This window comes from Myotis daubentonii, chromosome 14, assembly GCF_963259705.1.
Source record: "Myotis daubentonii chromosome 14, mMyoDau2.1, whole genome shotgun sequence".
Classification (NCBI taxonomy): domain Eukaryota; kingdom Metazoa; phylum Chordata; class Mammalia; order Chiroptera; family Vespertilionidae; genus Myotis; species Myotis daubentonii.
Genome location: NC_081853.1, coordinates 10,437,960 through 10,450,499, shown reverse-complemented (window position 1 = coordinate 10,450,499; position 12,540 = coordinate 10,437,960). Strand labels below are relative to the sequence as shown.

Genomic DNA, 12,540 nt, shown 5'->3' with positions numbered 1-12,540 from the left:
GACATGTGAAAGATGTTAAGTGAAGCGAGGGTGAGATAGTATTTCAGAGACAGGGAACAATATGTGTAAAGACCCCAAGTGTCTGAGGACAGAAGAATCCAGGGTGGCTGTGGCTATGAGGGGTGAAGGGATGACCGATGTAAGATGGGCAGGAAGGGGTCAGGTGGCCACAAGCATGGGAGGCCCCATTCAGTATGTTGGTCTTCATTTGAAGGGCACTGAGAGGCCATTGGAGGTTTTAAGCTAAGACATAAAATCAAGTTCACATGTTCTGTCTTTAATGTGAAAACAGACCTGAAAGGGGCCAAGGGAACTGGCAGGAAGCTTTGTGGAACTCCAGGAGACTGGCAATGGAGGTCATCTGGACACAAAGGGGCTGGGGTTAATTCTTTGTTTCAGCTCTAATGAGCATGAGAGGTGACTTGGAAACAATGAACAATGAAGTCACACTCTCCTCTTCATCTGTTCATACCAGGGTCCCATGAAACTGGGCCAGTCATAAGCCCTCAGCACCATCTTCCTGGCCCCCAAACCCTTCCATAGTTACCATTTGTCATCTGTCTTTGTGACTCTTGGTTAATATCTGAGTGTGAGGAAGGCAGGAGTTGTAACTGCTTTTTCCTATTTTTTTTCTTCAAGTGTCTAAGACAGTGTCTAGCACACAGTTGGTACTATGTTGAATGAGTGAATGAATAAGAACAAAGCAAACTTCTCAAAGCAGAGACCCTATTGAGAGCCTATCTGGATGGGGCAGGAAGGTAAAGGCAAAACCAGCGAGCACAATATATTGGTCTCTGCAACAATGGACTGAAGCTAGCTATCTGGGGGAGCTGCTAACAGTGGAAGGAAATGGCCCCAGCTGGCAGCCATAATTGGTGGTGACGCCTGGATCCTGCACACATCATCTGCTTGACACAGTCCCTTCCTTCGTCCCTGTGGCCACTCAATAAATATGTGTCACTTAACCTCTATGAACCCCACTCTCCTTCCCTGTCACCCAGGGTTCATGCAGTCAGCCTTCTTGGACGAGGATAAAACTTTCTGAAAGGACTTTGGAAAGTAGAGGGCTCCATCTGTCCAGAGGTGAGATATGATGGCCAGGCCGGGAAGGAGGGGAGACGAGTGGAACATCAAGAGTGTGAGGAAGGAGGCTGAAGATTGAGGAGACAGCGAAGATGAAATGCGAGACAGCCAGGGGCAGAGGGGTGGCAGCAGAAAACTAATTTTCCAGGCACATCCTCTGTCTTGGCTTCTCAGTCCATCAGAAGGGACATGAGCCCGGGCCAGCCTCGCCCTGTCTTGAGTACAGCCACTGAGCACCGATGCGCTTGTGTCTCTAAACCACCCTTGATGTTCATTTGTACTGGGAGCGCTACCTGGTGTTTTCATTTTGTTTTGTTTTCGGCTGTTCCAAGGGACTTCAACCCCAGGCACGGTTCTATGCGGCACATCCATAAATCCTCCCTCCTCTCTGCCAGCTTCCAGAGAGGTCGTAATGGGAGACAGAAGATGAACAAATAAATATGGAATGGTGAAGGGCAATCAATTCAGTGACTCGCCCTCATCCATCAGTCCCTCCCTCCCTCGCCAGAGCCAAGCAACCTCAAGGTTGTTTTAGAAACCCACAAGCACACTGGTACTTGAATGACTGTACCCGATGCGGGGCAAAGCTGGCCCAGCGCCCACTTCCTTGCTGACAGGCTGAGGAACCAAGACAGACCCTTTCCTGCTCTGCAAAAGCACATTATCCAAAATAAAGAGCAAAAAGACCTAGATGTTAAAGTAAACAAGGTCTATACACACACAACAACCTGCTTACTACTAGGGAATGGCTGAATAACAAGAGGAGCAGGTTCTAGTTAGAGGACTTGAGTTCAAATCCTGACTCTACTAGTTGCTAGCTTTGCTCCTAAGCAAGCAGCCTAATCTTTGGGGCCTTCAGTTTCCTTAACTCTCAAATGGGAATCATAGCTACCGACCTGGTAGGACTTGGGAAAGAATTCAACCAGACAATGAGTGTCAACTGGTGAGCATGGTGTCTGCTGTAAGAATGTAACTAAAGCCGAAACGGGTTTGGCTCAGTGGATAGAGCGTCGGCCTGCGGACTGAGGGGTCCCAGGTTCGATTCCGGTCAAGGGCATGTACCTGGGCTGCGGGCACATCCCCAGTGGGAGATGTGCAGGAGGCGGCTGATCGATGTTTCTCTCCCATCGATGTTTCTAACTCTCTATCTCTCTCCCTTCCTCTCTGTAAAAAATCAATAAAATATATATTTTTTTTTAAAAAAGAATGTAACTAAAGTTACCTATTGTTTTTTAACAGATTACCATGCAGCCATGAAATAAGCTATTTTTCCCACTGGCATCTAAGGTTTCCATGATCTGTTGTTAACCTGGAGATTTCAATGGTAAGGGTGAGGTGGGCTAGGAGGATAGGAGCATGACCCTGGGTCAAGAACATCATAGGTAATAAAACCTTCTACTGATGAGGGTGTCATATGTGTGATTTTTGCAGAGGTAGAAAGGAGATTGAAAACTACTGTGCTAATAAACAAGTGGATTATTAATATATCATAGTAATTTTATATCTTAATACAGAAATTAAATAGCTATTGGTATGTGCACAGACATATAAAAATATCTGAAGAGATATATACCCCAATTTAATAGTAATTGTTTAGGATGATGGAATTACAGGTATTTTTCTAGCCATTTTCCTTTAGGTTTTTTCTTACACTGTCTAGTTTTATAATTGGCATGCTTTACTTCCATAATTACTTAAAACAAGTCTTTCTACATGGAAAAAATACAAAATTTACCTTTGTTGAGGCACGATGAATGTTAATTTCTAAAATAAAATGCACCTTTGGATCTTAAAGAGATCCCTTACCAAAAATTAAGGGATCCTGGTGCAAACTTCAGATGCACATCTGGGGCCATGACCTGTGGTAGATGGTGGGGTTCAGATTCAGAGTGGGGTACCATGGGATGGAATGGGGTAGGAGTAGATTCATACCAGTGACAGGGCGCCTGTTATATTCTGTCCCTGGCTTCCTAAGGTCAGTCTGCTCCAGTTCCATTTTTTCTTATGCTTGGTTATTTCTTTTAATAGCAAAAACAACAAACACTTGTTCTTGTTGTTATTATTATTAAGGCTTAATTTAACCACAGTCCGTTTCTGTTGCTAGCAACTGGAGAATTCTGTGATACACATTCAAAGGCAGTTTGACAAACGCTACCCAGGCCTTTGCTAGAGGAGATCGGCTAAAAAGAAGATACAACAGGCAGAAATCAGAGCAGTGGCATGGCTGACGCCCGATATCAGCTGCGGTGCTCCGAGTGCATGTGCGTCTCCACCGATCTCCACCCTCACTTCCCACCACACCCCACGTTTCCTTCCAGGTGGGATCTGAATGAGATGGCTTTGTAAAGCTCTTCCACCACCTCTCTTCTCTGAGGCCCAGGCCCAGCGTGTGAAGGAACCAAGGAGGTGGGTGGTGTCAGTGCGGCTGGAGCTGAGAGTTAGAAAAGACGTGGGGGCCCTGGAGGAATGGGTGGCTCTCTGATGTCTTAGGGCTGTGGCTGTGGCTGTGGGAACAGGCTGGGGCTGCTGGGCAGATCTCAGAGTGCCAGCCCTCAAAGCCCTAATGGAAGAGATTAAGGATTAACCTGCTGTGCTGTGTGATCGGCTTTGGCAGCCAGGGCCACCAGGAAAGGATAAAGTAAGCCGACATGCTCTGGAGAGCCTCAGAGAATCGCGCCTCCCTCTCTCCTGGCCCCGCTCACGCCCAGGCCCCCCAGCTTACCGGTTAGTGCTGGCCAGCCAGGGCCACGCTGGGCTGATGGGCACGGGTGGAAACTGTCTTTACTCCTCTAGTGTGTGACAAATGGTTACTCTTTACCACCACAAGGCCAACGCCTGACGCTGACTTTGACTTTGCCTAGTGCAATAATCTCAGGACTTTTTGAGTAAAGATTTTTTTCTTAATGACATTACCTTGGTAAACTGGAGAGGCGATATGGTGGGTGGGATAGGTGTGAGAGAGAGTATGTGTGTGTGAGTGTGTGTATGTGAGAATGTGTGTGAGTGAGTGTGTATATGTCAGAGAGTGTGTATAAGAATGAGAGCATATATATATGAGAATGTGTGAGTGTATATTTGTGTATGTGAGTGTGTGTGAGTGAGAGTGTCTGAGAGGGTGTGTGAGTGATTGAGTGTGTGAGAGTATGTGTGAGTGTATGTGTGTGAGTATGCATGTGAGTGAGTGTGTGTGAGTGTATGTGTGTGAGTGAGTGTATGTGTGAGAGAAAGTGTATGTGTGAGAAAGTGTGTGAGTGTGTGAGTGCAAGTGTGCATGTGAGTATATGTGTTTGAGTGTGTGTGTGATGTATGTGTGTGTTAGGGAGTGTGTGTGCATGATGTATGTGTGTGTTAGTGAGTGTGTGTGAGTGACAGAGTGTGTGAGCGAGAGTGTGAGTGTGAGTGTATGTGTGTGAGTGTGTGTGTATGTGAGTGAGAGTGTGCGTGAGAAAGTGTGTGTGTGTTTGAGAAAGAGTTTAGAAAGAGAATACCTGTGAAGTTTTTCTGGCGAGCATTCATTCCCCCTTCTCCTGGTAAACGTCACCCTCACTTCTCATTGGGAAACCATTGCATTTTCAATACAGATGGCTCTGCTGGGACTGAGCCTGCATCGAGCTCAGAGGTGCTGTGTGTCCTAGGCCTGCGTCCAGGTCTGCTCCCCCCGCTTCTACTGTGATCGGCTTCAGAAAAGACGCCTGGCCCATGTCACTCCATCCAAGTCACCTGGCCTCTTGCTGGGACCCTCAGTAAAGAGGTTCTCTGTGCTCCTGGGACTGCAGGGAACGAGCCTGCCTAAGCAGGAAGCCGACGGACGAGAGCAAAGCCGAGTGTGTGGAGGAAGATGCTTGTGCTGCTGCGCCTTTGCGTCTCAGGACGGAGCCACAGCTAAGCCAGGCCTCCTGGGCCTTCAAGAGGCTGGAGCAGGTAAAGCTCATTTTGAAGCCGTTTGAAGTAGGTGTCTGTCATTTGTAATCCAAAGACTCATGACCAAGACAGACACTGACAGAAAAGTAATTGCATTTCAGATTAGGGCAGAGGAAGAGACATTAGCTTCTCCGTCACCAAGAGCGAAGGGAAAGGGGAGGGAGAAGGGGAGCAGACAGGCCCTGGCCCCTGCCTGGGGGTCTGTGCTGCAGGGGGGCCCAGGAAATGTGACCCAAAGGCTTGCAAACTTTACTGAGGACTGTGGTGAAAATTCATACCTCACCTTATTCCTGTCACCCAAATCTCAACATTAAACAGTCAGTAATTTCTCCAAGCCTAGATTTCAAACAAACTGGCCAGTACAGAAGAAAATATAGGGTCACTGTGGATATAATGGTAATTGACAGAGACTTGTTAGCATGCTGATGACTTCTAATTTTCAAATTTAATTAATGAATAGAAATGGCACTTTCTTTTCATTTATGTCATTAGTCAAATGAGCTTTCTAATTAAGATGAGCATTCTTGAAATTTATAAACTGGTGAATGACTTTAAACATGAACTATCGATAAGGTTCTGTCTGGTCAGAACTGGCTTTCAGGACTTGAAGAAAGGGTGTGTGTATGTGTGTGTGTGGGGGGGGGGGGGTTGAGGGGGGGGCAGGGATTCATTTTATTTCCTGGCAGTTTCTAGACAGAAAGTTTATAAAATATATTCAAGTTGTTCACTGCCATACCCTCATCGTGATTCCAAATCTCATTTCCACTTTCCATTAAATGCAACCGAAAAATTACATCACATCAGGTAAAGCAGTAAGTTTGGCCCTTATTGCCAATAATTGATACTGCTCATAAAATGTAAAGGAAATACTTAAATTTGACAAGTATAAAAATGAACCCAACTTCTAAAATAGATTCGCATAGAAATTTCACTGAGGAAATGACATGTAAAATGAGTCTGTGGCCAGACTCAGCAAATACCATAAAGACAAAGGCTGTTTACTATGAAAAACTAATTGGCAAGCTAATCAATAACGTTTTCCCAGGGTCTAATTGTGGTCTTGCTCCACTCCCCATGAAAGGAGGAGTCACCTGCTCTAGTAGGAGTGGAAGGAAGAGCACCAAAGTTTCTGATCTGAAATAATTTGCTCCCTAATAATTTTAAAAAGAAAGTAATCCATTGTGAAAAATTCAGTTTGTTGGATTTCCTTACACTTATTTTAGAGTTTATTGTTATTACTTTGAATTGCATATGACAACATCCCATAAGTTTTTCCATGCTTAGAGGATAGTTTCTAATGCTTTTAAGCTAGCCTTGACAATGGGTAAGACATTTGAGGCACAGGATTCCAAACACAGAGAATATTTGGATCATATGAAATAGATTAATATAAAGTAAAATGTCTTTCAATGACCAAATAATCATTTTTGAAAATGTGTATGTCAGTTAAACATTGCCAATAGGAAAGCATGGCATGTCCACTTGCCATTAATGATGTACCAATGATAGCCAATATTCACAATATCCAATTATTCACATTAAGAACAATTACTAAATTTAAAGTAAAATTATATAAATTTAAATTGTACACATGATTTTTTTAGGTTACAATGTGATTATTTTATGTACATATATAGTGAAATGATTACCATGATCAAGCTAATTAACATACCTACCCGTCACCTCAGTTAACATTTTCTTTTTATTTAAGATCTACTCTCTCAGCAAATGTCAAGTGTATAATAGTGTCATTACCTCAGTCATCATGCTGTACATTAGTTCCTCAGAACTCACTCATCTGAAAACAGAAAGTCTGTACCCTTGACAAACATCTTCCATTCATCCCCTTGTAACCACTGACAACTGCCATTCTTAAATTTACAAGTAAATAAATATTTAATGCTAAAAAAATGTACTAGTGGAATTCCAAATTCTCTTTACTAATAAGTAAATCACTGAGTTTAAAGGTGAAAAATTACTTGTAATATATACTCAAGATATATTCTCTCACATCTAAGTTTTCTCCTGAGAATAGTGGTGCATTTTGGACAGCGTTCTAACTTGCAAAAAGAACTCACAGCACCATCTTAATAGTGAGGAGAGTAAGATAGTGAATGCACTGTCCTTAGGAGATGTTAATTAACATCCTTCAGAAAGGCTGTATGTGGAGGGAACAGGCTCCTGACTCACTTCAAGTTATAGCTGTGGCATTTAAAGAGTGTGACCTTGAGTAATTGACATGGCCTCCCTGAACCTCAGTTTCTTCATCAGTAAAATGGAAATAATATCAGGACCTAACTCTGAAGACTGCTATAAGATTAAGCAAGAAATTGCATGTACAGCACTCAGCACAGGGCTGGGTATAAAAATCAGCTGGTAAACAGTTGCTTCTTTTACAGTTCTCCCCAAATAAAATACAATTATTCCTTAACACTGTAACCAATCACCCACTGCTTTGCCTCAGGAGCAGTGGTCCTATGGAAGGCCAAGGCTGCTGTTCCCACTGAGCCTGGGCTGCAGGCCTGAGCAGCCCCGCCATCCTTCCTCCTGGTGCCTTACCTCATAGTAACTCTGCACGGCGTTCATGAAGGCCTCGTCAGCCACGATCTGGGTTTCCCCGTTGAGGAAAGCCTGAAAGCGGTCCTTGACGGTCTGCAGCTGCTGTTTGCTGATCTGGAAGAAACAGAGGGAGAGGCAGAGTGAGCACTTGTTCCACCCAAGGACCATGATTCTTTACACTGAAGACAAGATGCCAGGCCCGTTGGTGGGCCGGAGGTGGCCTGCACAGGCATGTGAGAGCTGAATGCTAAGTTTGCAGGAATTTTGTGAGGCAGTTGTTAAACACAGCCATTTCTAAACATTAATATAAGTTACAGTTAAATAAACATATTAAAGTCAAACTTAATACATACTCAACATTCATTGCTTTTTTATTATGTTATCACACTTTACTATGATCTGTACTTTTGGGGTTATTTACATGTATGGTGTGTATTGTAGAGATGATATATATGGGCTACTACCCCATGTCTCTCCTCAACTCCACATTCAGTGACATGTTATTGGAAGCTAGAGATCAGCCAAGGTGGGAGTAATTACAGCATGGAGACTGGCAACCGCTGCAAGTCAGGGCTGTTTGTTTGTTTTAGAGATGGCTGTTCCACACACCACTGCACAGGCACCTTGGGTGGTCTGAAATGCCCTGCTTTACAAAGCAATAGTGGCCAAAAAGTATAATGCTGGCATTAAAAGAGACACGTAACCCAACGGAACCGCACTGAGAGCCCAGAGGTAAACCCACGCACATATGGTCAACTAATATTTGAAAAGGGAGCCAGGATACTCAATGGGTAAAAGATGGGCTCTTCAATAAATGGTTTGTAAAAACTGAATATTCACATGCAAAAGAATAAAATTGGGTCCCTATCTTAACCATTCACAAAAATTAACGCAAAATAGATTAGAGACTTAATTAATTAATCCCCCCAAACCTGGAAAACTACTGGAAGAAAACAGGAAAAAAGCTTCTTAACATTGTCTTGTTAGTGGTTTTCTGACAAGGAAAACACAAGGAACAAAAGGGAAAAACAAACAAGTGGAACTACATCTAACTAAAAAGCAACAATGTAGGAGGTGGGTCCAAAATGGTGGTGTAGGTGGGTGCTGAGCCCACCCTCTCCCAAGACCATATTAAACATATGCCTATATTTTGAGCAATTCTTCCTGACAGACAACTATGAGCCAATCAAACAGCTTCTGCACAACAAGCAAGAGAGAGGGACTGCATAGAGAAGGTCAGGAAACCATGAAAGCTCTCCGGGAGCTGAGGGAACAACCCAGAACAAGAGGGACTGGTGCGCGCCATTATTTACATTTTTTCTGAATGTGGATAGTGGGTGGGAGTCCCTCCAGCTTCTCTGGCTGATTGGCAGAGCACTGTGGCATGTCCCCAGGCACCCCTCTTGGAACCAGAACAAGCAGAAATAAGGGGGCACCATAGCACACACTGAGATGCACACACAAGGGACTCCCCCACCTGAAAAAAGTGGAGCGCTGACACAATGCTGTGGTGCACAGCTGCAGGCTTCCTTATCCAGAGCAAGTGCTGAGGTAGTGGGCACTGCTGTGTGTCATGCGGAGCTTTCCTGCCCAAAGAAAGTGTGGAGCTAGCAAAACCTTGTGGTACCCACACTCAGGGGTGCCCTCTGTGGAGTAAGTGGGGTGTTGCTGTGCACACACAAGGCTGCCCCTGGGGAGAAAGGGCAGAGCTAGTAGGGAACTGAGAAGCAGGTATGCAGTAGTGCACCCAGACCATGCTCTGACTGCGGACAATTAAAGCCACAGGGCACACAGGCAGGGGTGGCCATGTTGAATGAGGGGCATGACTGAGTACATGAGGAGCTGTACTCCCTAGAGAGGGAACAGGACTAGTGAAGTACAGCCATGCACACAGAACAGACCTGTCCCACCCAGAGAAGACAAAGCTGGTGGAACATTGAGCTAAAAAAGTAGCCCTGCCCAGACCCTGCCCTGATCACAGACAGTTAAAGCAACATGGCATGCTAAGAGCACACCTAGCAGCCCCCTCTACATCCGGTAGCCCCACCCAGATTAGAAGGGAAAGGAAGCAAAACATTCCAGGTTGCCCCACCTGGAACCCACTCCTTCAGACCAGAGGTCATATCAGGCACCCCCAGCACCCATTCCAACTATCCAGCTTGCCCAAACTGTCCAAATCAGAGCCTACAGAGAGACCACTTTTTCAGGACCACTTTCTCAGCTATTTTAGCCACATCAGAGAAACTCAAACAATAGGGAGACAGAAGAATATGCCCCAAATGAAGAAACAAGAAAGAAGTCCAGAGAAAAAACCCCAATGCAAAGGAGATAAGTAATAAAGAATTCAAAGAAATGGTCATAAGAATGTTCAAAAAACTTGAGAGTACATAGAAGAATACAAAGAGATAAAAATATAATAAAGAACTAATCAAAAGAAAACAATATCTAAAATGGAGAATATATTAAAAAGAATCAATAGCAGATTAGTGAATATGGAAGAATGGATTTGCGACCTTGAAGACAGATTAGTGGGGATCACCCAATCAGAACAGGAAAATAAAAAGAGAATTTTAAAAAAATGAGGATAGTATAAGAGATCTCTAGGATAACATCACATGCCCTAACATTTCACATAATAGGGATTCCAGGAAGAGAAGAGAAAGAGAAAGGGGTAGAAAGAATATTTGAACAAATAATGTTTGAAAACTTTAATAATCTGGGAAAGGGAACAAATATCCTGGTCTAGGAAGCACAGAAATTTCCAAAGAAGATGAACCTAAAGAAAACCACACCAAGGCATATTGTGATTAAAATGGCAAATGTTAAGGATAAAGAGACCATGTTAAAGGCAGCAAGAATGAGACAAGTCACATATAAGGGAAACCCTTTAAGGCTATCAGCTGATTTATCAGAAGGGAGTGGTGGTTGATAGTGCTGAAAGAAAGGAATCTAGAACCTAGAATATTTTATCCAGCAAGGTTATCATTCAGAATTGAAGGAGATTGTCCCAGACAAGTAAAAACTAAAGGAGTTCCAAATCACTAAGCTGGCTTTACAAGAAATGTTAAATGATCTTCTTTATCCAGGGAAAAAAAAAGGGCCATAACCAGACATAAAAAAAAAAAAAATACAGAAAAGGGGGTAAAAATCTCACTGATAAAGGCAAATCTATAATAATAAAAGTGTAATACAATAATTAGACCGGATAGCCGAACAACCTCCTGGATGTCATTCCAGACATCCTTCCGGATGAAGCTGCAGTGATGAGGGCCAAGGCAGAGGCAGTTAGGGGTGATCAGGCAGACAGACAAAGTGATTAGGGGCAATCAGGCAGGCAGGCAGAGTGGTTAGGGGCAATCAGGCAGGCAGGCAGAGTGGTTAGGGGCCATCAGGCAGGCAGGCAAGCAGTTAGGGGTGATCAGGCAGGCAGGTGAGTGGTTAGGGGTGATCAGGCAGGCAGAGGAGTTAGGGGTGATGGGGCAGGCAGGCAGGTAAGCAGTTAGGAGCCAGCGGTCCCAGATTGCAAGAGGGATGTCCGATTGCCAGCTTAGGCCTGATCCCGCAGGAATGATCAGACCTAAACTGGCAGTCAGACATCCCCCTAGGGGTCCTGGATTATGAGAGGGTGCAGGTCAGGCTGAGGGACTCCCTCCCCCATGCACAAATTTTCTAATCCTATCTAATAAAAGAGAAACATGGTAATTGGCATACGACCGCTACCCTTCCCATTGGCTAATCAACGAGATATGCAAATTAACTGCCAGGCAAGATGGCGGCCGGCAGCCAGGCAGCTTGAAACTAACATGAGGCTTGCTTGCTTCAGTGACAGAGGAAACCAACATTCCCCACCTGCTTTGCCGGCCTCTGAGCCTGCAGTTTAAGAAACATTGTAACAAATATAGAAGCTAAACAAAACTCCAGAAACCTGCTTTCAGCGAGGCCGGGATCTCAGAGCTGGAGTTATACAGTGTTTCGATTATAGAACCAAAACAAACCAGATACCTTCTTTCAGCAGCAGAAGCCTCAGAGCTGGAGCCAGAGCTAAAGCTGGCCCAGAATAAAAAAAATAAAAAAAGGAGCAGTTGGGAGCTTCAGTCGGCCTGAAAACAGCCCTTAGCCCCTCACCCAGACTGGCCAGGCACCCCAGTGGGGACCCCCACCCTGAAGGGTGTGTGACCAGCTGCAAACAGCCATCATCCCCTCACCCAGGCTGGCCAGGCACCCCAGTGGGGACCCCCACCCTGACCCAGGACACCCTTCAGGGCAAACCAGCCAGCCCCACCCATGCACCAGGCCTCTATCCTATATAGTAAAAGGGTAATTTGCCTCCCAGCACTGGCATTAGCGGAGCCGAGAGGCCTCCCGGCACTGGGATCAGCGTGACAGGGGGAAGCGCCCAAACCCCCTGATTGCCCTGCGGCTCAGTGTGTGACAGGGGGCGGGGCCACAACCTCCCTATCCGCCCTGCTCTGTTCGTGACAGGGGAAGGCGCCCCAACCCCCTGATCAGCCCTGCTCTGTGCCTGATAGGGGGAAGCTCCCCAACCCCCTGATTGCTCTGCAGCTCTGTGTGTGACAGGGTGCTGCGCCTCAACCCCCTTATCAGCCCTGCTCTGTGTGTGACAGAGTGTGGTGCCCCAACCCCCTCCTCCCCACGGGCCCTGCTCTGTGTGTGATGGGGTAGAGCCATAACCTCCCCATTGGCCCTGCCCTGAGTGTGACAGTGGCGGTGCCCCAAACCCCTGATCGGCCCTGCTCTGTGGGTGATAGAGGGCGGCACCCCAACCCCCTTATCCGCCCTGCCCTGAGTGTGACAGGGGGCGGTGGTCCAATTCCCCTATCAGCCCTACTCTGTGAGTGACGGGGGGGCGGGGGGGGAGCTCCTCAACCCCCTGATCGGCCCTGCTCTGTGCATGACAGGGGGGAGCTCCCCAACCCCTTGATTGACCCTGCTCTGTGCGTGACAGGGTACGGAGCC

General features: G+C 45.7%; 1 protein-coding gene across 10 annotated transcripts in view; it reads right to left on the bottom strand.

Moving 5' to 3' along the window:
- Positions 1-12,540, bottom strand: part of CADPS (calcium dependent secretion activator) — a 447,566-nt gene that overhangs the window by 336,193 nt on the left and 98,833 nt on the right. For all 10 annotated transcript variants that reach the window (XM_059663078.1, XM_059663082.1, XM_059663077.1 and 7 more), the window contains exon 2: positions 7,564-7,677. In XM_059663078.1, the coding sequence (XP_059519061.1) occupies positions 7,564-7,677 (114 nt within the window). The remainder of the gene's footprint in view (positions 1-7,563; positions 7,678-12,540) is intronic.